Source organism: Cheilinus undulatus, linkage group 3, assembly GCF_018320785.1.
Source record: "Cheilinus undulatus linkage group 3, ASM1832078v1, whole genome shotgun sequence".
NCBI lineage: Eukaryota > Metazoa > Chordata > Actinopteri > Labriformes > Labridae > Cheilinus > Cheilinus undulatus.
Window position 1 is genome coordinate 14,368,067 of NC_054867.1, and position 25,645 is coordinate 14,393,711.

General features: G+C 39.7%; 1 protein-coding gene across 6 annotated transcripts in view; it reads left to right on the top strand.

Moving 5' to 3' along the window:
• The window catches only part of iqsec1b (IQ motif and Sec7 domain ArfGEF 1b), a 356,990-nt gene that overhangs the window by 312,878 nt on the left and 18,467 nt on the right, over positions 1-25,645 (top strand). For 5 of the 6 annotated variants that reach the window (XM_041815641.1, XM_041815676.1, XM_041815666.1 and 2 more), the window contains 5 exons: positions 10,294-10,573; positions 16,527-17,788; positions 19,851-20,012; positions 22,529-22,651; positions 25,269-25,435. In XM_041815641.1, the coding sequence (XP_041671575.1) occupies positions 10,294-10,573; positions 16,527-17,788; positions 19,851-20,012; positions 22,529-22,651; positions 25,269-25,435 (1,994 nt within the window). Of the gene's footprint in view, positions 1-10,293; positions 10,574-13,591; positions 13,674-16,526; positions 17,789-19,850; positions 20,013-22,528; positions 22,652-25,268; positions 25,436-25,645 lie in introns of those variants that run through there. The other variant, XM_041815685.1, reaches the window with a different exon arrangement.

A 25,645-nucleotide genomic window follows, 5' to 3' on the forward strand; every position in this document is an offset into this window, starting at 1 on the left:
GTTTGGTGGAGGGTGGATAAAGATATGGGGCTGTTTCTCAGGGTCTGGGCTAGGCCCTTATCTCCAGTAAAGGGAAATCTTAATGTTTCAGCATACCAACACATTTTGGACAATGCTATGCTTCCAACTTGATGGCAACAGCAAGGACTATAAAGACGTGGTTTGATGAGTTCAGTATGGAAGAACTTGACTGGCCCACACAAAGGCCTGGCCTCAACCTCATTGAGCATCTTTGGGATTAACTGTAACGGAAGTTGCAAGCCAGGCCTTCTCGTCCAACTTCAGCACCCGACCTCATAAATCTACATGGATGCTATTTTAGCTGCAAAAATGGGACCAACTCCATATTAAAGTATGCATTTGAATACAATGTCATTACAGTCCCTGTTGTTGTAATGGTCAGGTGGTCAACTATTTTTACCCATATAGTGCATCACAGAGATTAGCATAATGGTTTTGCAGGTGAATGTTTCGTGTCATGCCATATTATTAAGAAATATTCCTCTCAAATTTTGTTTCACTGAGCTTCACTCTCTACCAATGATGAGTAATCCTATTGGCTTGCAGACAAAGCAGTCAATCCCCTGGTTGGCTAAAGATGTGGCACACTCAGTCAGTCTGAGCAAGTGTGAGGGCCACATATTGGGCAGTACCATCACACAACTAGAGCATATGAATGGCTTTTCCTTGTGCTTCAGTTTTTTGAGGCTTATCTGATGCCTAACCTACAGCACTAGATAGAAACACAGCTAGAGGTTTGATTCTTTGTCTGAGCCTGAGAATGACCCAGAAGTAGCCAACGGCCCAGAACCAGGCTGGGTCAAGCCCCTAACCACTGCCAACGGACCCTGGACAGGTTGACTTGAAGTCAGTCAGATACTCTCTGTCAGACTTGGTAGTATAAGTATGTTAACCCCTACATTTTTTTTGTCCATTTTTCTTTATTTTTCTTGTCTTTCAGTTTTAGTTTAATTCCCTCAGTGCAGACCAACTGTACAAATGACAGCATGCTGAGATGATGAGGGAGAAAAGTTGTTGAAAAGCAGCATTGCCAGCATGTTTCACACTATGAGCACACTTAACAATAGTTCAGTGGGTAACCAGTGAGGAAGAGGCCTCACAGCTTGCAGTTACTCACCTGTGGAGAGAAAGTAGCAAGTCACTAACGTAACGGGACAGACAGAGAGAACATGCACTGGATCAGGTTAGGTCAGGTTGGAGTTTTTTTGCCTAATCTGAGCTCCAATGCAAACAACACAGTTCTGCACACTGAAATTTCCCCCTAGTATTTTTCCTTTCTCCAACCTGTCCACTGACAAACAGGAAAAGTTCCTGCTGTGAGGGACAAGTGTGAACAAGCAAGCCAGGCAATATTCTAGGCAGGTTACAGTTTAATGTCGGCTTTGTGTTAATTTACAACATCAAAGAAGAGTAAATACATCCCCCTTTATGCTATATTAGCGGTAGTTTTTGAGGTATCTCAGCCACCTTGGTAAATTGTAATTTGTAAGACAGGTATGTTGTTATGCAGATGATGTTTGCATGTATCCACCGAGAGCAATATTTATCACAATGCATGTATCAGGTAATACTGGGAATGAACTGTAGGTCATGTGATCTCATTACAAACTGCTGTCCTCTCTATGCATATGAAACTAAGAAAAACACCACAGGACAAAAGAACCCCAAAACTGTAATGCCTGAGTGTAGCAGAGGACCACAGCTATGGAATAAGCTAGATGACAGCATAAGAATGTCACATTTTCACGTTTTTAGGAGGAACTTAATCAAGCATCCGGCCTTGTTTGCTCTGGAAGGCGTTGTGAGCTTAAACTCTAAAATAAGGACCAGTTTCATTCAAGTATGGGTCGGCTGTCAATTGCACACACTGCTGGCATGATGCATTCAAGACTGCCAGGCAATCCATGTCCATCTTGTGTTTGTTTATTTCCCATATGAAAAACAGTAAAAAAAAAATGTACAAAAACAGGCAAAGAAAGAAAAAGGCGAGGTACTCTACATTGCCTATCATTCCTAACACTTGTTTTCTGTTTCTGAACTGGCCTTTGTATTCCAATCTCCTGGTGCTGATGTATCAGTGGCAGTACTGGGACTGCTTGTGCAGAGCTTATCTACTGTTTTCTTTGGATCCTGGAGGTGCTTTATGGTGCTACTGTTGAAGAAAGAACTCATTACGACTGACTTATTAGTAGACTAATGAACTGTTGGAGGACTACTGCATTGCTTGTTCTTTTATTTGTTGTGTCTCTGTGCATTGTGTTCTTATGATTTGTTTTGTGTCTGGGCCCCATTCTAAAAGCTTTAAAGCTTATTTGGGCTGTCCTCTTAATGCACCTTTGTTTTATTTATTGTGGTTGTTCTATTGGTCTGTTATAGCTTTTTTTCTTATGAAATAAATCAAATCAAATGTAAAAGCAAAAATGCACCTTTGGATAGATTACTTTGAAAGGTTAAAATTTCCTTTCCCTGACTCAAACTAGCACAAGAAAGTAATACAAACAAACATATGCTATCTGAAGGATCTTAATTGCAGCTTACATCACGAGTGCAATCCCTTCAGGCTCATTGAAGCTGATAAAAATGGCCGTGACGCACATTTTGTCAAGCTACATTGGAAACCAGTTGGACTTCCTTTTAAAGAATCGAATAGAAAAAAAGACCTATTTTATTTTTGCACAATTATGAAATTACAGTCACTTTAAAGAGGAAAAAACTATTTCACCTTTGAGTTTCCACCCTATAATAAGTTTAATTTCCTTATTTGTTCCAAAAGTATTGGCCCAGTTTACCCAGTTTACTTCTTAAAAAATATGCTGTCTGATTTGTGGAAATGGCTTCAGTTTTAATTAGGCTGGAGGCGTACAAGTCTCAAAGCAAACCAGAAGGTCTACGCAAAGATGTCATCCCCTGGTCCGTGAAATGGATCTGTAAGAAAGTTTGGGCGTCTCTAACTTTGTGCCCTCTGAAGAAAAATGGCTTCACACTGAATTTTAAGGTAGATTTTACAAGAAGTGGCTTGTCTAAACCAGCGTTACCCTATTTTGTTCTTTATATTTTAAGAAGAGCACAAAGCCTTGTTTAAAAGCCTCTGGTGCAACAAAACCAGCTAACTGAAGACTCAAGCATGCCATGAGTGCTATCAGGCTCTCAGTCTGAATCCCTAGAAGAGTCTGCCTTCCTTTGCTTCCAGATGAGTGCAACATTTCAAGCATGCTAAGCCTCCCTCCCATCTAAACAAATGGATAATTCCAATTAGGCATCCTCTGCTGAAGCGGACGTATTACATCCCACCCTTCAGTTTAATTAAAGGACTCTTTCTGTCTGATTAGATTTGTTCTTTTGGAATTTAAAATGTGTTTAGGAAGCATGAGGAGGAGATGCAATGAGAGCATCAAGTGTCCAACTCAGAGAGAGAACACAATTTCTCTAATGAGAGTTGTTATCCCATGACGCAGGAGCAGCCTAGCTGTGACTTGGCTGAAAGGGAGAGAGTCCTTCAAAATAAATGACAAAATGGGTGCTTTATCATGGCCTTAGAATGACTCAGAAGAGTGCTGTGTTTTTCGGGTACTTTCCAATCCGTTATGAACAGGTGAAGCTAAAATAATTTACCACTCTATTTTCTGATCCGTCACAGTCATGGTTATGGCAAGGCATTTTAAGACATTGAAGTGCTTTGTGAAGGTTTAGAAAAGGTTGCAGTCATTGTTGAGAAAGTCAGTGTTGACTATCAAATATCGTCACTGATCATCTTCCTCTAGGGAAGAGTGTATTTTTAAAATGTAGAATGATTCTTGAAAGTTTTGCACAGATGGTTGTAATTATGAAAAATAGAGGTCTTCAGGTTTTAGTGTTTGTGTTTGTATGAGTTTGGGAGAAAGGGTGTAATTTCATCAAAGGGTAGATATTGATAAACCCTAAATAATAGCTATCATGCAGTTTCCATAATTTCTGCCTAATGCCAGCCACCTAAAATGTTTGCAAGGTTTAAGTTTGGGCTATATATATATATATACTTGTTGTCTTATCTTGCAATCACATGCATCCAGAAGCGTATACGCCATATAAGCTATATATGTGGTGTGGGATGTAAACTAAAAACATGGCAACAGTGATAATGGAGGTAATTTTAAGTGAAAACTATATAACATCAGTATTTAGTAGATCAGCACTGGTGACTCATGACCTGTCTCACAGTACACCATCAGCGCTCTGTTTCTCAAACATTTCCATCATGCACAAACAGAACAGTCTGGTCCTTTGCTTTAATTACTGCCAGTTAACCGATGACTTTCAGTCTAATGGGTTTGCACAGTTTCCACATAAATGACCCATTGTTTAGTTTTCATTATGTTGTCAGAATATACTCATCAGATTGTATTTGATGAAAAAACTAATACAAACACATGCATGGGTACACTTGACTGAAAGTCACCAGTTTACCTGGTGACTCAGTGAAACGATACACCTATGTTTTTTTCTTTATTTCTTGAGGCTTAATTATTGACTTCTTAAACAGAATTTTTTTTACCAAATAGTTTGACAGGCATGTTCGTCACTGTGCAGTGACACTTTAATGTCCCTTCTGTCTCTAGATCAACCCTACCACCAATGCAGGAATTGCATCTTGTGCCTATTGCATTCATTTTTGAGGTTGTTAACAGTTGAAGCACTGATGCAGAGGATGTGTCTGTGTACCCAAATACATCATCTATGGCCAAAGGCTTAGGATGGAGCACATGTCAAACTGTCCAGTATATCATAGAGCTGGGCGATTAATCAATAACTCTACAACTCTTTAAATGAAAATATACCACAGCTCTGAATAGTTTGGCTCTTATTTGGCAATGAGGATAAAATTAATCCAGCCCTTTTCATACCCCAAATTTGTCACTGCTGGACACAAAAGTGTCATGGCTGCAGACCGTACATCTCTGACAGAGACTCTCAAGGACCATTCACCTGGGATGCTATGTATCTCAGAACAGAAGTGCTGTAATTTACCGTAACAATATATTTCCATTTTTAGATGTTTACTCAAAAATTCAACTTAATTTATAAACAAATCTGGTAGCTATATCACAAAATAACCATATTGCAAACATTACAGACTAAGAAACATTTAATAAATAAAACAAAAAAAGATTAGAAGTCCAGTATTAAATTGTGCATTGACCCATTTAAGAAGTAGTTATACCAACAGTGGCTCACTTTAGCTTCATTAGTTTCAGCTAAAGCTAACACAGCTATGGTAGGTACATAATTAGTGTTACTACATGAGCAAATGTAGCTAAGTTACCTTTAGCAATGTTAGCTTCAGCTGAAGCAAACAAAGCTATAGTAGCTACATAATTAACATTACTGCGTGAGTCAATGTACCTAAGTTTGCTTTAGCAACATGAGCTTTTGCAAATGTAGCTAAAGCTAACATACATACATAAAAAATGTGAGTAAGACTTACGTAGCTGCTTTGTGAGCTTAGCTTTAACTTAATTAGTTATGTAGTTCTGCTATCTGTAGCTAAGTTAGCTTTAGCAGACATAGCTTAAGCTAACTTAAACACTTGGCTTATGTAGCTGTTTTGTGAGCTTAGCTTTAGCCCCATTATCTATGTAGCTCTGTTATTTGCAGTGGAGCTACATAAGCTATGCTTGCTGGAATATAATGTTTTCATGGAGGATAAGCTTTTATTGTGTAAGCAGACTGCTGACTCAGCTTTATTAAACGTCTTGTAATCAGGTTTTGCAGGTTAGCTTTGGTCAACATTTAATTTTTGGTATCCAATCCATTACCTAAACCCTTACCCTAAATGAAAGTTTAATCCGATTTTATGTGGAAATTCCTGAGCTATATGGCGCCTCAGATAAATGAGAGATTGGTCGTCAGAGATGTACGATCTGAAGCCAGACCTGCAAAAGTCTGTCATTTGCAAAACAAAGTCTATCCAGCATGTTAATGCATTGCAGTTGGTTAATGCAGTTAGTCACTTAAATCACCTGCACATGAATGATATAGACTGGATTTTCTCTCCCCAAATGGCAGATAGCATATATTACTTCTTATTTCCCCTTGCATGTTTACAGAAAGCACTTTGGGCTCTGGATGCACGGACACCAAATCTCTTTCCATTATTTTAGCTTTTATTATCTAACCTTGACACATTCTCCTACAGAGTCTGGAGTGTTTGACAAGGTGATGCAGTGATAGATGTGCAGGGTGTCTTCCCTGTCCTGAGCTTTTGTCCCTCATCTATCAGCTGCTGGCACACAAAATGAAATATTGATTGTCAAAGTAAATGTTGCTTAGTGTCAAAATTTGCACATTTCCACCAAAGTTTCCAGCTGCCTTGGTTAAGTTTAGGAAATCAGATGACATTTTGAAACTCTGTGCAGTTTAATCCATAGCGCCGACTCTCCTCAGGCTCATTTTATGATTTGGGGCTATTCTCTTTCAGACTGATTTACAACTGTTTCTGAAACGATGTGAGATGACAAACCAGTAACAAAAGGCCTGTAACCTCTAACAGGACAGCTCTGTGAACTATTGTTGTGTACAGTCAATCAATTAATGAACTAGAGTTTTTGTGGCTCAGAAAGTAGACCATGCTATAACCAATCTGAAGATGTTAGAAGGAAGGACACTGTGTCTAAGCATGCTCCCAAGCAGCAACATTAGCGTACAGATTTGTGTGTGAGAGTTCTGACACATACAGTGAAGATCTCTGAGAGGCCAAAAGAATAAACAGATGCTGTTTAAGTGAAGCCTATTTTCCATTCTTGCCTCATGCTGTTAGTTCAGTCTCTCACTGAGGAATTATGATTCATACTGTTTGTTTGAAAGCACAACAGCCCTGTTGTTGAACAAATGTGTTGCTGGGTATTGAATTCTCACGCTTAGCTATGGGCGTTTTTATTCTCTATATCTTCATATATTCAGTTTGTTTTTCACTGAAATTGATTATGAGGGATTGGGCTGTTACTATTCATCTTACGGTTGATATTTCTGCATAATAAGCTCCATAATAAGCTGATTCTCATTCAACATTCAACTCCTTTTAACACATTTTGAATCAGCCAGTTACATGGAAGCAGTCAACATTTGGGCATAAAGAAATGGTGACAATGATGCCTTATGGAGTTGTCAGAGTATTTCACAAACTTCTGATTTCCTGGGATTTTTATGCACAACCATCTTTAGGGTTTACAGACTGAAAAAGGGTCATCGAGTGGCAGTTCTCAGGGTCAAAATGCCTTGTAGATGGCAGAGGTCAGAGGAGAATGGCCAGCGTGGTTTGAGCTAATGGAGAGACAATGATAACCCAAATCACCGTGTACTGCATGTAGGAGAGCATTTCTGAATGTACATCAAAACTTTAGGCAGATGTGCTACAGCATCAGAAGACCTTATTGAATTCTGTCAGCTAAGAACAAGAAAGGTTGTAATTTGCACAGATTCATCAAAACTGGACATTGGAAGATTGGAGAAAATGTTGCATGTTTGACGAATCTCCACTTCTGCTGTGACATTTAGATGGTAGGATCAAATTTGGTGTAAACAACACGAAAGCCTGCGAGACTCCCAACAACCACGCCACATTCAAAGCACTATATCACTTTCCTTCTCATCCTGATGCTCAGTTTGAACTTCAGTGGACTGCCTTGATCAGACTTCATGCTGAAATACAGTGAATGTGGCCATGTAAAGAGCTAGCTACTGTAGATATTTAGGTTGATGAGCAGTTGAACTGGTGTATCTAATAAAGTTACTGGTGAGTCAATTTGCAGTTAATTAGAGACTGATATCAATGTAATATGTTTCAAATCTTGTGGAAAAAGCCCAGGCTGGGCCTTTCTGTGCAGAGTTTGCATGTTCTCCCCATGCATGTGTGGGTTCTCTCCTGGTTCTCCGGCTTCCTCCAGCAGGCCAAAGACATGCTCTTTAGGTTAACTGGTGACTCTAAATTGCCCATAGGTGTGAGTGTGATAGATGGATGGATGGATGGATGGATGGATAAAGTTGGATCTAAAAATAATTTTGCTGTAATCCTCTACTGTAGTCATTTCATAACTTTTGCCACTTTGAACACATATTTGCCATTGTAAACAGATTCCTGCCACTTTGTTATCTCATTTCACCACCATCTCTGCCTATTTATTCTATTTCTAAGCCATATTTGTTCCATTTAGACTTTTCACCACTTTTTCCTCCTTTTTTAGCGACTTCTAAAGTAGTTCTTGTAACATTCCCCCTAGTGTTGCCTCTTATCCATTATTGCCACTATTAACCCCTTTTCACCACCTTTTATGTCCATTTTGCCAATTTTAACTGCATTTCACCACTTGTTATCCCCTTTCTTCCTACTTGTAACCAGTGTTTGTCACTTGGCCTATTTTCCTGCCTCTTTTTACCCTTTTTTGTGACTTAACCCTTTTCCCCACCCTTTACTCCCAATTCATCAGCTTTACTGTCCATTTTTCTCTATTAACTTATTTCTGCTACCTTTAAATCCCATTACAGTCTTAATACTGGCACATTTAAGTCAATATTGTCACTTTTAAACTCTTTCCACCACATTTTCTGCCCATTTTTGTTACTTCTTAGCCACTATTAACTCCTTTTCACTACTTTTTATGCACATTTTAACCGTATTTCACAATTTACTTATGCCCTTTCTTGCTACTTTCACCCATTTCTGCCACTTACCACCTATGTTTCTTCTTTTAACCCATTTTTGCATCTACAATGCCATTTTTCCACTCTTTAATCCCATTTGACTATGCCTTTTGCCCATTTTTGCCACCCAAAACCAATTTTTAACACTTCTCGCCTATTTTATGCCTCTTTTATCCATTTTTCCCAATTTTAACCCATTTATGCTACTTTAAAAATCCCATTTTATTAGCTTTTCCACCATTTTTTGCATTTTTATCACATTTCTGCCATTTTCAACCCATTATAAATATGTTTTTAAGAAAATGGTTGTACATTTTCAAGATTGCTATACTACGGCACCGGTGAACTAAAAAAAAAAGAAAAAAATATTTGTTGCTTTGAGAAGAGTGGTTATTATTCAGGTAAAGAAATAAAATAGGGATATCACATCTTCACTTGACAATCGACCATGGTTTTGCCGACCTCCATGGGCCCCTAGTTTGGCTGGGCCCCAGCAAGCTCCCTCCTTTATGCCTCGTTTAAATAAAATAGGCCTAGTTTAGAAGTGTACTAAATATGCAAGAGCAGTCTGTAACACAGGTCCTTTATTCTTTGCTGGATGAGTCCCTTTAAAAGTGAAGGACGTAAATTTCATTGGTAGGGTGTCATGTTTACCACTCGTGTTTTGTGGTTGAAGAAGTAACTGTTTATTACATAATTCACAGTCCTCTCTTGGACACGTTTCAGTGATTGTGTGCAAGAAATATGCATCAAGGTGGACATTAAGAAAGCACTTTGGTTCACGATAAATCATGATACCTTTTTCTGTTGTTTGGTCAGCATTACTTCTCTTTGCTAACCTTATTCTAATGAGATTCACTGAAGTGAATGTATTTATGTATATTTTACTCACCTTATATTGGTGTTCACTTGCAAATTATAGAGAGAAAACTTTTTAACTTTGTTTACCTGTTCCAAAGGCAGTTTGAAAAGTTTTTACTTTTTATCCAGTGAAAAAACAGCTTTTATTCAAAGTTATTCTTATTAAGCAGCAACAAAGCATCAAAGCATAGCGTACTTTATGGAAACCTCACAGCTGATCAACAGCAGTCAAAGAGGTGTGGAGGAAGAGAAACAGATTAACAACATAAAAGTGCTGCGGTCGGATGTTTCTGGGTTGTTGTTGACAGTGTTTATAGAATCAGCTGTCCAGGTCCGAGACGCAGACTGTTATTGATCCTTATTTTAAAAGCTCTGCTTTGCATGCTCATCACTACCAGCATTATACTGCTTTGTTTTTATTGAATGATAACTTTGCAGATAATTTAAGTGATTCCCTGTATGTTGGATCTTTCTTTCTAAATTCATTCATTGGTGTTTTTCCTCCTGTCCAGCTCCAGCTGTACAGTATTATTGGTATTGAAGTGTTTCCACGTTAGGAATGTGTAAAGTCGACAGGCAGCACTCAGACTGCTGCTATAAATTCTCCCTCTCTTATTTATACCCTGCAGGAGTATCAAAGTTCACTTTTTCTGTCACATGACTCTTGCTGAACCAAACAGCAGTGGCTTCAGTGAAGTGACTCAGCAGACTAACCCGGTGTGTGTTTCTGTGTTGCAGTGTGGAAGGTGATGCTCCAGGCAGCGAGGTGGGCGCCTCTGTGGATCCCAGCGGCGGCTACAGTTGTGTCCCAGTGACCCACAGTGGCGGGCTCGGCCCCGACCACTTAGACAGCCAGCTCTACGGACACATCTTCCTGCCGGGACACCAGCGGCCCCGCAGGCCCAAGCTCCAGCACTCCCAGTCCATCCTTCGCAAGCAGGCAGAGGAGGAGGCCATCAAACGCTCCCGTTCGCTGTCTGAGAGCTATGAGCTCTCATCAGACCTACAGGACAAGCAGGTGAGGGGGAAGGGGAAACATAAACAGGAAGTGTTTTTATTTGACTGTAATAGGATATGTTTGAAACCTTATTACATTATAGATACATATTTTTACATGTTGTACTGTATGCAAAATCATATTTAAGGAAGAGAATTTTTGTGTGTGTTACATTATACAGAACCTTCAGAAACAAAAACTGTAATCTTACAATTTTTATTACAGTCAGAAAAATAGGAAGCATGTTAAATGAATAGCTGGCAATATGGTTGGGCATGTCCAAGCTTTTCTTCTATTCCACTCAATTTGTACATACAAAAAAAACAAAACAAATCAAAACAAAACATTTTTTAAAAACATCCAATGGTAAAATTTAAATTGAGGGGTAAATAGCCCAGGAGCCACAGTACAAAACATAAATTACCATGTACAACAACAAAACTACTAACTACTCATCCAATTTTAAATCGATTTTAAAAATTTAGGCCTTATATAAGCCCAAGATTCAAAATCCTGGTTAAATTGCAAATTGCAAATGTTTACATTAGACACATAAAGTCCAAACACGGAGACCAAATAGTGTCACAATAGCATGTCCTCAAAAGTCAATCTAACAGCATGCATTGCTCAGTAGCGTGCGCAGAATTGTAGCTGATTACAGCGAGAGCGGTCCATGTTTAAGTCCACAGGCCTCGTCTGCCCCCATGTTGTGCAAGACACATGTTTAAAGGGATGCTTCAACATTTTGGCAAATTCGCCCATTGCCATAATTCCTATAATCTTAGTAATAGGTTTGTTTCCTTTAGTTGTTGGTGCAAGCTGTTTTTAGATCTGGGGGGACCGTTAAACCAGCTGCACAGCTAACGCCATGTTAACAGACAGAATTTTTGCTTTCCCTCATCAAACTCATCAAATACTCAATCCAACAACTCCAAAATGCTCTTGTGGACAAGTTGTGACCTGCACATTCACCACGCTATGAAATAATCATGGAACATTACGAGACGGAGATGTTTTAAAGCTAAATGCAAAGCCGGAACTACACTCCAGACATGGCTGCTGCATTGTGTCACTCCACCCAGTGGTTTACTCAAGAAGTAGTTCTGAGTATTTGCTTCATGTGTCGTAATGTTACATAATTATACGTTATTATTTCATAGCATGGTGAATGTGCAGGTCACAACTTGTCCACGAGAGCATTTTGGAGTTGGTGGATTGAGTATTTGATGAGTTTGATGAGGGAAAGCAAAAATTCCATCTGCTAACATAGCGTTAGCGGTGCAGCTGGTTTAATGGTCCCCCCCAGATCTAAAAACAGCTTGCACCGACAAATAAAGAAAATGAACCTATTACTAAGACTATAGGGATTATGGCAATGGGCGAATTTGCTAACCTTGCAAAGCAGATGGATACGTCCGTTTCCTTGTTTCTCACTGGCGAATCCATCTTACAAAGCTCCCATCTGAACCGTTCGGGCCCGGTTAGAAAGTGACAGGACCAATCAGCGACGAGGGGCAGTAATTTCAGTTGCATCAGAGTTGTGACTTAAACAAGCAGCAGCAAGATCTGGTGCAATTGAGGAGGAAGAGATTAGCGTGGATGTTGCTAAAATGCCAGCTTTATCAGAACTTGACAACATTTCTTCGTTAAAAGAAGATCAAAGAACAGCACTGAGTTGTTTTCTTTTCATAAACGATAAAAGTCGAGTACTTACATGTCTACAGTCTCCATGTTTCACGTTAGTTCTCAGTAGCTGTGCACTCGCAGCTTGATAGCTGCTACATCACGTGTTTTGTTGCTCTGATTGGCCCGTAGAGATGTGACAGACAGAACATTCACCCAATCACACTCAGAGTTTTTTTCAAAGCCTCTGCCTTTTCTCAAACGTTTCCTATTGAAGGTGTCAGGTTACGAATTTGCCAAAATGTTTAAGTATCCCTTTAAGCTGAGGCAAGACTGTATATATTTATGTCTTTTATGATGGTCACTTTGTCAGAACAGATGATCACAGAGTTGTACATTTTACGACTTGACCAGCAGACATGACGGATTATACTTCAGTACATAATCAATCATTGTGACCAATGTGAGGACGTACGAAAGCAAGGCTAAGCAAGACAACATTGGAAAGGAAGACTGTAAACAAACACAGTGTATTCACTGGACTATACTGTACTTGCTTTTCTATCCTAACATTATGATGAATGAGATGCTGGCAAAATGCTTCAGTCAGTCTCTTTGTCTTGGTAGTCCTGTAATAATACGTCATAAAGCCTGGGATGTTGTCAGAGCTCAACAAACTTTACCTCTGTCTCATAGTTCTATCTCTTCATTACACTTCTTTTGCTTTGCCATTTGGTGTGTTTACTCGGGGTGGGAGAAAAAATCGATACAGCATAGTATCAGGATATTTTTTCAGGTGATATATCGTATCATCTCGTCCACCAAGTATCAATTTTTTCAAATTGATTGCTAATGGAAAAATAAAATCAATTTTTTGGACAATTGTTTGTGAGGTCTGCAGAGGTGACCGTCAGAGAGCAGGAGAAAGTTAGTACGACAAACATGGCAGCACCAGAGGAAGGACATTAGGAATACAGGCAGGGCACGAATGAGATGGACATGACAGATGAGGTTTGCAAGAAGTGCTACATAAAAATAAAATACTGCAGAAATACGACAAACATGAGGGCAAGACTAACGCTAAATCAGCGAAACAGTTGAAAAAATGGTATAGAAAGCAATATATCCCAATATATCGAATCGCAATACTCACTTTATTGCAAAATGTTTCAAATTGCGATGATATCAAATTGTGACCCAAATATCATGATTATATTGTATTGTGGGGCCACTAGTGATTCCCACCCCTATTGTTTACATTCGTGACTGCAGCATGTGGAGAGCGCTCTGTGCTTTCATTGGCATGGATTTCACTGATGTCACAGTCACAAATCGTAGAGGGCAGGACAAAATTCAAACTTTCTCTCTGCGTCATAATGTAGGTGTCTCAGACCTGTTCTTCATTGTCATTCACAGTGACTAGAGATGTGACGTTCGTGAACAATCCGAATCTTTTGAACGCCCCTTTAACATGAACGACGGGAACCGATTCACAGTTGTGAGCTGTTCGTTTTTTTATTCCTTCACACAGATGCACACCAAAGCTTCTCCTTTTTTACTCCAAAGAGTGAGAAGATTATACACCCAAGGACAGTTCAGGAGTCCTCTGCAGGGTTTAACTTTTTACAAGGCAGCTATATGCACTCCAACAGGTCACCAGTCCACTGCAGTGTAAATACTAGTAAGACTAGTAGGCTGTATGTACATTTTTCTTTCATTTACTATAGTTTTATCTATTTTTCTAATACTTGAAATATTGTTTTTTAAAAGTATTGAGTTTTTCTATCAGAATATTCTTGTATGAAATGTTTTCTCTAAAATGTGCACTGTCACTCAGGCATACTACATATATGCATGCAATACTAACAGTACAGAGCCACACAGTATGTGGTATCTATATTTTTTTCTTGTTTACTAAATTTCTTAAAGACGTTTTCAGTGATTTTATCAACAATAGAATATACATTTGTGGGAAGTCTATGTTTAAATGATTCTGACCCAAATTGTCCCCTATCATTCCTTCCAGTGATCATATAAAATGAGTTACCCCCTGGCTTGCTTCTTAGATAATAATATATCAAATAAGCCAGTTTTTTGAACGGCTCTTTGAAAGGGTGGATCCACAAGATCCAGCTTCCTTCAAAGAGCCATAAATCCCATCTCTAACTCCGCACGAGATGGGCCTCAGATTTTCAGGCCGACAGATCGCTAAACCCTATGACAATCAGATCGTACTATAATCATGCTGAAACGAAGCCTGACCCAGGCTTAAGTATTAAGTATCACTTTCAATAAATTAAATCAATCAATGCAAGGTATTGTTTTGTTAAAAATTTAGCAATTTATCAGTTAATATTACTTAGTACTAGGGCTGGGCAAAAAACTAGACAGCCCACAATTTAACCCCAACATAATATCAACCCACAGCTGACACATTATTAAAACCCAAGAACATATCATCGTAGAAACCCAGAAACACAAAAATCCAGAAGAAAATTAAGGGCATAGAAGAAAAAAACAGAATAACCTAAACAAATTCAGGCAACACTGGAACCCAACTGCATAAAAAGAGACCTAAGGACCAGAGATGTAAGAGTGTATACTATCTTAAGAAAAGACAAAAATAATAGAAATAAAAACGATGAACGTTAAGTTCTTAACATACTGTGTCTGTTATTTTTGGATATGTTCTTTGGGGATCTTGTGACCCCAAAAAAAGTCAAACACTTGAACCTTGGACACAGAGTTGGTAGCGTTTTTTGATTTTACTGCAAAACATGTGGAATGTGGCGAATTGTTTTGTACTGTGAGCCTGTGGCTATGTCACTCCTTTAAAATCTTCATCTTTAAAGTCTGTTATGACCTGTGAGAAGACTACAAATCTATGCCTCTATCTGTCATATTTCCATGGTTGATTTCCACATAATACACGGGTAAATCATGTTGCTTGGAGTGAGGGATCAGTGTGAGAAAGAGTGAGAGAGGGAGAATGAGGGAATAGTGGCGAGCGAGCGACAGTGAAGCAGCAGGCACTGATCTGAATCATCAATCCCCCATCTAAATGATGGACTGATGAGAAAATTTGCATAAAATCAAACCTGTTCTGAAGAAAAATAATTGCATAAGAAAGTTTCAGCATCAGTGTGCAAACATGATTTGAATAGCCTGAGCTTGATTTCCTTTTTTTAGCATGCAAAGGATTTATACGAAAAGAAAAAAAAAAAAACTCTGTGTGCAAAGGCCTTAACAGTAAGCAATATTTGTCACATGGACCACAACAATGTGTTAAATTGTAACTTATATTAAAATGATTTAGAGTGAGTGATATGATTGATTATGAAGTGTCAGTAAGATGTATTGCTTTAGTTCGAGAGCACTGAATTTTTTGATTTTCAGATTAATTTTTTACCCAATCTTAGCTGTGTAACATACACCAGAGTTAGTGTGGCTATTTCATCTTTATTTTAGGGGTAGACTTTTGCACACTTCACCCGCCACTGGCAGTCCATATTGATGCACATCTTTTCCATTAGTCCCCAACTATAACCAAACATTGTCATTTTTCATTCTTGTGTTTTATTTCTTTCCATGCACCTTTTTTCTGCAGAGCAATTCTTCATCTTAACTCAGGTCTTTACCATTTATCAATCAAACTGAATTTCCATCATGATTCAACATGATCCATCTTCCCCAAGCCTCCATTTGAGTCTAATAAACCCCAAATTTAATTTATTTTTAAATGCTATCACCCTCCTGAGATTTAAAGGCCATGATAAAAGCTGATTAGGCAGCAGCATCATCCTTCATTCTGTCTCATCCATGCTTACAAGTTTAAAGCCTGACTTAGTAGCTGGATAAAAGCAGCCTTTGTCACAAAGGAGATTTCTAAGAAACAGTTCATTTATGTCACAAACATTCACCTTCTGTGGGCTTGAAAAGAGTTAAAAGTTTGCTGCTTCACATGATGATGGGCTTTGTTAAAGTTGGATTCGCAGCACTGATCATTCCAAGTTTGAAGCTGTGTAGCTCTGACTTTAGCAGTATAATACTTCATACTTGGTGAAACTATGATCTCTTGGATTCTTATGAGGACATGGATGAAAAAGCAGAGACAAAGACTAAGTTTTTATATTATAAACAGTAGTTTTCTTTTGAATACAATTGAAGTGACCACTTTCATGTGAAGAATGATTTAAGTGTCCAATAAAATCCAAAAAGAAGTACTTTGTACCACTCAGGACACACGCATCATACCTACTGAAAACTAGGACTTCTGGTTTATTTCAGTATTTTTCCTTTTCTGGTTGTTTCACCGATGAATCAGTGACACCACATTTCTTTGCCCCCGCAGGTGGAGATGCTAGAGCGTAAATATGGTGGGCGTTTCATAACCCGGCATGCAGCCCGCACCATCCAGACAGCCTTCCGCCAGTACCAGATGAACAAGAACTTTGAGCGTCTTAGAAGTTCTATGTCTGAGAACCGTATGTCCAGACGGATCGTCCTATCCAATATGAGAATGCAGTTTTCCTTCGAAGGACCTGAAAAAGTCCATAGCTCCTACTTCGAGGGAAAGCAGGTCTCTCTAACAGATGACGGCACCAAGATCGGTGCACTAGTGCAGTCAGAGCATGGTGGGGAGATGGGCATGCAGGCCAAGACGCCCACATCACAGAGCGACTTTACAGACGCCATCACTGAACTAGAAGACGCCTTCTCAAGGCAGGTCAAATCTCTAGCTGAGTCCATAGACGATGCTCTGAACTGTCGAAGTCTGCATGGGGATGAAAACCAGCTGGAGCAAGGGAGAGGCCACCAGGACATGGAAAGGGAGGTAAGCTGCCAAGTGAAGCCTTCCCACAGCGTTTCAGATCATCGCAAACTAGATGAGATGACGGCGTCTTACAGCGATGTCACCCTGTACATCGATGAAGAAGAACTGTCCCCACCTCTGCCTCAGTCTCAATCGGTGGACCGGCCATCCAGCACAGAATCAGACTTACGTCAGCGCTCCCTCAACTCCTCCCAGGACTACTGGTCTCTGGCTCATAAGGATGAGAAAGGGGACACCGACACCAGCTGCCGCAGTACACCCTCACTGGAGTGCCAAGAGCAGCGTTTACGGGTGGACCATCTCCCCCTTCTCACCATTGAGCCTCCGAGTGACAGCTCAGTGGAGCTGAGTGATCGTTCAGACCGCAGCTCTTTGAAGAGACAGAACGCCTACGAGCGCAGCCTCAGCAACCAGCAGAGCAGCCCCAAACACATCAGCCACGGCCTACCACCCAGAGGACCCTCCAGGGAGGAGGATGCAAGCCGCCATAGACCACGGCAACTAGAGGCCCATCTGGCCATCAACGGCACCGCAAACAGGCAAAGCAAGTCAGAGTCCGATTTCTCTGACGGAGACAACGACAGCATCAACAGCACATCCAACTCCAATGATACCATCAACTGCAGCTCTGAGTCCTCATCCAGAGACAGTCTGAGGGAGCAGACTCTCAGCAAGCAGACGTACCACAAAGAGACCCGCAACAGCTGGGACTCACCTGCATTCAGCAATGACATCATCCGAAAGAGGCACTACCGCATTGGACTCAACCTCTTTAACAAGTACGTACACTTCACAATAAGAGATCCATTAACAGACTGCTTACACAGCGCTGACACTATCTGATACACAAAGCAAACCCTCAGAGGGCCAGGAGAGGTTATGTAAATCAGATCTAGTCCATTACTCATGATTCACAGAATGCTTTTTGTTGAAGAGGCTGAGCTAAAATGAGATGAAAACATGTAGTCTGATAAATTAGCAGTGATGCTGCTTGATACATGGCAGCTGTCTGTTCTTCTTCAGGCTAAAAATAACTGTAGGACTTACTGTTCTTTATTTTGATCTGAATTTCCATCAAATCATAAATGATTGTAGATTTGGTTTTCTTCAGAGCTGGCCCTTGTGGTAGACTTACCACAAGCTATCTTAGTGTGAAAAGGATGATATATGGTCACAGGCCTGCCCAAAGTTGGCTGGGTCCCTAAAAACCTGGAGTCTGGGCCCTTCCCAGTTGTGATTTATTGAAGGTGTCAATGCATGTGTGTGGATCACTAGCGTTGGTGCTAGCATCCTGGCTAACAGTTCCCTCATTTTGGAACTGAAAGTGTTCAAGCCGTTATTGCATCTGGTGTTGGGATTATTTATTGGTGCTTCTTTTCAACCCAACTCACCACATATTCATTCCATTATTGGCTCTTCTTTTCAACACTTTTTAAACATTCTTGCATCTTTAGAACAATTTTTCCCTTCTTTTCACCCATTCCTGCCCTATTTTACCCCATTATTCCCTTTTTGCCAGTTTTGCATTGTTTTTTTCCCACATTTTACACCATTTCTTTGCTACTTTTTGTCTACTTTTACTGCCTTTTGCAATTTTTTTGCCGATTTTTGCCACTTGTGACACTTTTTGATACTTTTAATGCATTTTTTGCCACTTTTTGCCAATTTTTGCTGCTTTTTACGCATTTCTGCGCCATCTTTTTGCAATATTTTCCTCTTCGTATTTTAGCAGCCTTGCCATTAATTGCCCATTGTGTCCCATTTTCCTCATTTTGCCACTTGGCCGCTTTTTGACAATTTTTACAATTTTTCATCCATTTCTGCCACTTTTTATGGCTTATGCCCATTTTTTGCCACCTTTTGCCTATTTTTTGCCACTTTATACCAATTTTTGCCCCTTAGCCTATTTTTGCATTGTTGCTTGATATTTTGTCACTTTTCACCCATTTCTTTGACTATTTCAACCCATTTTTGCCCATTTTGTTGCCTCAATGAGAGTGGTATTATTCAGATAAAAAATAGAATATGGTTATCCCAACTTGACATTACAATGAACCACGAATTTGTTGACCTCCGTGGGTTCTCAGTGTGACTGGCCCCTAAAAGTTCTCCCCCCTATCCACCCTCATGGGTGGCCTTGTAAGGTCATGTTGAAGACAGAATTTCGTATGCTACTGATGTTATTCTCAGAAAACATGGTTTAGTCACAGTCTTAGTTGACAGCACTACATTACCCACAATCCTGTAGTGTCACAGCAATGTCTCTAATTGGCTGATCCCACCTTTACATGCAAAAGTTCATTCATTTCTGTTGCAAATTAGTGAATTTTTTTAACAACAGCCTTAATGAGGAAAGGGAGATATATAGTCCCATAGAAGACATAGGTTTGTAATTAATCCACTTAATTTCAAGGAGAACATAATTTATTCATGATCTCATTTAACAGCACAACATGACCCACAATCCTAGAGTGTCGCAGCGATGTCTCTGATTGGTGGAGCCTTAAATTTCAGCTGTGGCTGCTACTAGCAAAGTTAGTGGTTGGGAAAGAGTCTCAAGTAATCATTGTGGTACCACATATGCATCACTTAGCCGCAGATCAGCCAGTTGAATTAAAGAAACAAAAAGTTCTGTTGCAGTAGATCTGTAGAGGGCAAGTGCTATTCCCTGCTTTCAGCCTTCATCTCAGTCCACCAACCCCCCTCCCTGCCACCCTAAATCCTCTCCCTCATCTGACACACATTTGGCAAGGGGCACAAGTGCAGTGGGATAATCACAGATTTGGATTTTGTCCTCACCCTTTTCCCTCTCTTTCTCTCTACACATTCTCTTTTCAACAGGAAACCAGAAAAGGGCATCCAGTATCTGATAGAGAGAAACTTTGTTCCAGATACTCCAGTGGGTGTGGCCCACTTCCTGCTTCAGAGGAAAGGCTTGAGTAGGCAGATGATTGGAGAGTTCCTGGGTAACAGACAGAAACAGTTTAACCGGGATGTCCTAGAGTGAGTTTGCATGTTTTTCTCTGTACTCTTTGATTTTCTGATACATTCTAAAATCAGTTTTTACCTTGCTAATTAAGCCAGAGAAACTGAGTTTATCTGCCTTACAGGAACGTAGATCCTCATTTAGTTTTAAATGCAATCTTCACTCATTCACATGAAGTCTTTGGTGTTCCTCAGGACTACATAATGACTTGAGTTACATCCAGGAAATAAACAGAAATAGAATCCACTCAGGAAATTGCTTGGATGCTCAGATAAACATACAGACCACATTTATACTTGTCAGTTCTTTTAATATGGAAGAAAAGTTGTAAAAATCATCTTTTTTCCAAATGATGATCCATTCCACCTTTCAAATAGCTCCTCTATTTATGCTTTAGACTGGGCAGACTTATCTGAAACACACTAAAATCACAGCAGCTCTATCAGAGCCCATTGAGATTCAGCAGAGGATAAGGCCGGGAAAGGTCCGTCAGTGTCAGGTTGACAGGCATATCTAAAGGGCTCCTTGAGAAAATGTCGATAAATCCTGGCATGTATGGTATCAGAGCATCACGGCTCTGGAGAGCACAGTCACAATCCTGAGGAAAGTTATCAGGTCATTCAGAGGTGTCATTACCATAATGAAAAATACTCCATTACTACTCTGAGAGGGAAATTTTTCATATAAAACAATGGACAGAACACGTGGGCTACTGAATCCAACAGGAACAGCACCATGACTTTGCATTTCTCCTCGTATTTACAACCTATAAGCATCTTTCAGGTCTTTTTTTCTTTATTTTCTAAGTCAACAACTCACATTTGATGTTTTGTCTTTTCTCAGAATTACCTGCTTCATTGTCAGGCAGATTTTTTTTTTTTTTTTTTTTTTTTTAAGATTTGTTTTCGGGCCTTTTCGTGCCTTTATTAGATGGAGGAGGACAGTGGATAGACTTGGAAACAGGGACGAGAGTGGGGGAGAGACATGTGGCAAAGGGCCTCAGGCCAGATTCGAACCCGGGCTGTTCGCATACATGGTGCGCGCTTTAACCACTCGACTACCGGCGTGCCCCTCAGGCAGATTTTTGAACACTAAAAACATTCTTGTACCCAAAACCAAACTACAAATAGACAAAACAGTACTGTGAAAAGTTCTGGAGCATAGCATTTACACTGGAGCCCTACTACTCTATTTCCAAGTTGCAAAGAGACTAGTTGTTAATCTCTATTTAGTTCCAATGCTTACATACCTTGAACTGAGGAGTGTTTTCATGCCTTTCAATGTAGAATTGTGACTTAACTAGAGAGAAGAGCTGTTAAAACATAGCTCTGCCTAACATACATTTGAGCCTGCATGGTTTTTTGGCCAATTTTTACCAAAAATAAGCAAAATTACACAGAGAATCTATGCTTGTCTGCTATACTGTATCCTAGCTTCCCTGTCTAAATCTTCTTAAAGGGAAAACACTCACTGAAATCACTGTAGGCTAATACCATTACTGTTATCAAGTACCTTATAACAGTGGTTTTCCACCCTTTCTTTACCTGAGGCACTCCTAATATCAAGCCAAAATCTCTTGGCACACAATATTGTAACCATATTGATAAAAATAGCCTCTTTAAACCATGTTACAGTAACTTAAATTAAGTATAGCTGTAATAAAAACATATGGTTGTACAACCTCACTTGTTGCTGCACCATTTGACACCTTTAAATACCAATGGCTTTTACCAACCAACTTAAAAAAAACTGAAATATTCCTTTAATATTGCTCCCTGTTCACTTGTAGGATTTATGCGTGTTTTGAAAAATACAATCTTTGTGGAATTTCATCATGAATTAAGACTTTTAATACAGAAGTGTATTATATTAACGGGAGATTTTTTTTTTTTCTGAGAGTTTTTTTTCTCCATTTTTGTAGATTTATTTTACTATTTTTTGTGAGCTACATTGTCTTTTCTTCCCCTGAGTTAGTTGGCTCAAAATGGCAGCAGATGCTCCTATGCAGGTAATTCAGGGAAGCAAACATGACCTGACTCCTTAGTTTAATCCAGTTTTATTCTGTTTGGGTGTGAAACGTTGGGATTTACTTGCGAAAAAGGCCATCTAAGGGTGAGCCTGATTAGTAGCAGCAACAAAATCAGGTCAGAGCTTCAGTATCGACTGGGAGTTTTGGTTTGGTTGCCTGCTGGTGTACAGAAACAAAGAAACAGAGCAGAAATGTATTTTTTACAAAAACATATCACATTTTTCCAAGATAGTGAAGTCACACAGAAAAACAGAGCAAAACCTGTATTTCATGTGAATACAATACTTCTGTATTTTTTCACTTTTAGTATTGTGGAGATGTTTTCTCTTACAGTAAAGGTTATTTTTATTTTTTATTATGCATGAAAAATACATCTTTAGTCTCACAATATAAAGACACGCAAGCCTGAGTCACTTCAGCTTTCTTAAAAACCCTTCATTGTGGCCAGTAAGTTTGATCCATTCTCCCTCTTACCTGTGCTAAATCTGTGCTTTTTGTCACCAGCTGTGTTGTCGATGAAATGGACTTTTCGAGTATGGAGCTGGACGAAGCACTCAGGAAGTTTCAAGCACACATCAGAGTTCAGGGAGAAGCTCAGAAGGTTGAACGGCTCATTGAGGCTTACAGGTAAGAAGCAAAACACATCTCATTTGCCAGGTTAGACTCATCAACTTAAACTAATTCAGGATTATGTGGCAGGGAGACCATCAATGGGTTCTTTGTAATTTACTTGTATATTTCACCAGCATGGCACAAAGGGACACTAGCTTAGCATTATTCCACAATCAAATCTGAAGGAGAGGCTACACCCAAAATGTCCAGTCCTCCTTCAACACAGGGCTGCAGGACGGCATTTCAAAGCCATTTTGAAGTCTTTGTCCTCCGACCACATCCTCAGAGAAAATAATTTAGCAGAAATAAGTTCAAAAAGCTGAAGAAAACCTCCCCCGGGCCTGCTGATGGATGTTATTTGGCCCCATTTTTTTTTTTTTCAAACCCTTGGTATAAAGGTGCTTTCACGCCCGCAGAGAATTAGCTTCGATCAGCACTGAGCAAGGACATTTCTGCCTCAGTAAACACCGCAGCCACTGCTACTTTTGAGAGATAACGATAACTGATCATCTAGCAGCCTGCTCCAGATATGATCGTGAACGTTATGGTGAGTCAGAAAAAAAGAAAAATGCTTTTAAACGACCTGTCAGAGGGCCGCAGGCTATATTGACAGACATCAGTGGTGTGCTTCATTGTGCTTTTGACTTTTATGTCAACTGTATGACTACAGCTCAAATAGCGGGGAGCTCAATATCAATATCAATATTGATATTGACATTCCTGACCAAAAGTGGAACTGACACTGAACACTAGAATTGGAGATTTCTGATTTATTTCACCTCAAGGACTGTAATGCTTGTCTTCTTATGATAATGTTTCTGTCTCTTGGACTCTCTGCTCAGTCAAATGAAGCTGGATTGTCCTCCAATTTATGAGACAAAGTGTAAAATGGATGGAGGATCCTGGTTTCAGGTGAAACCAGTGAGGGATTTTCCATATTGGTAAAAGGGAAGTTGCACTTTTTAAATGGAAGCTATCATTTTAATGCTTTTAATGGACATAAGATGATTAGTAAAATGTTCAAATAAGAACTGACAAACTTACATGGTTGCAAATTTTAAATAAAAACAATATACTTGTGCCCTATTGAAAGGATTAGGGCTTCAAAAAGAAATCCCCAAACCTATTTAAACCCTGTTTATTGGCACCAACAATGCGTCTATTTACACCCAAAGCCAAGGTTGACAAGTGTGAACCTCTTTTTCACCAGTTTTTTATCCAATTAGTCCTACAACACCTTGAAAAGGCTGGGCAGTCAGCTACAGAGTCACAGAGTCAGGGCAACAGACATAATAGCGAAATAGTGAAAGACATAGCATTAATCCATTATTATTACAGCCCCATGCAACAGTTTGCAAAGTTACAAAGGCAAAGGAAAACCCTCCTGACAAACATAGACCTTCAGTGGAACCAGGCTGATGTTAAACCGTTTTCTGACTCATCATGGTTTTCATTTTTTTCATTAGGCTTGTTAAACTTGATAACACTGATTTTCTTAATTACGTTTTTAATGATGCTTGCAGAGACACGGGCAGCTCCTGCACACTCACTTATCAACGACTGGAAGAAAAGTTTTAAGCTAGCGCTTTTGTTAATTAAATGGGTTAAGAGGCTGAGAGTCATGTGACCTCTGCACTCTGTAAAGCCCATTTCATTGTGCATTTCTATAACAGGGCCTTGGCGAGGCTACAATGTCATTCCGTCTTAATATGGTGGTTCCCATATGGTGTGCTGGGGCACACTGGTGCGGCTTAAGGCAAGCATAGTTGTGTCGTTTGTACAGCCATACATTATTACTACAACTAAATCAAATATAGCAGATTAAGCACAGCGTGTTAGTTCAGGCAGGCCAAGAAGTCAAGTGCTGCTGTGTAATTGAGATCAGCTGATCCCACGCAAGCCCTCATCAGGTGACAGCCAGCTGACTCACTTCCAACCACAAGATTGGCTAATCACACTCATGCTGTCTTTTTTAAGCTGTTCTAGTCTGCTTCTCTTTGCTGCTCCCTCTGCTAAATGCTTTTTGCAGCCGTCCTCCACTCCAGCTCCTCCTTTATTCTGTTTTTGACTTAATCAATGTCATTCTGTTGTCACTGATGCCTGCTCTGTTCTGGGTTTGTTGCAGCTTCCCTCATTGCCTTGAGCTTGTCTTATAGGCACAGGAAGAGCATGTGCCTTTGCTGTTCCCAGAACAGACAGACTGCCAAATGGGAAATTATGTCAATAAGTGCTCAGTGCGAACAAAAAGCTGCTGATAAGAGCACAAATTTATAACTACAAATCATTTGTATTTCTTGACAAAGTGGTCCTGACAGAGCTAAAGATACTCGAACAAAGTACAAAAAAGTTTTTTTTTTTTTTTTGTCACTTTGCTCCCCCCTTTTGTACATCTTTGACAATCATCATGGAGGAAAAACCTCACAGGGGCATAAATATCACTCCTTGAACATCAGCCATGTGACTCAAATAATAAGATACTGTCAATAAACAACAGACTACCAGTATAGCTCCTAAATTAAATGACCTCACCAGAAGTGTCTGTTGGTACCAAAGTTCTGGCTTACAACATCTTGCACAGGGGTTTTATCAAAGTACAAAAGCTAAATACAATGTCTAAATATTATCTTTGCAGCCAACGGTACTGCATCTGCAACCCTGGTGTGGTGCGACAGTTCAGGAACCCTGACACCATCTTCATCCTGGCCTTCGCCATTATCCTCCTCAACACGGACATGTACAGCCCCAACGTCAAGCCTGAGAGGAAGATGAAGTTGGAGGACTTTGTTAAAAACCTTCGAGGTACTTTGTTCTCCCTTCCTGCACCGCGTCCAGCTTACTGTCATAAAACCAATACTGTATAATCTGCAGATGCTACAGCTCTGAGGATAAATATTCAGCTCAAATTGAGTTTTGTGCATGCATTTTGCCTTGATTAATTGCTGTGTCAATAAAGTATTTATTTTTTTTGCGTTAGTCATGGCCAAGAAAGCTCTGCTGCTTGAGGCAAAG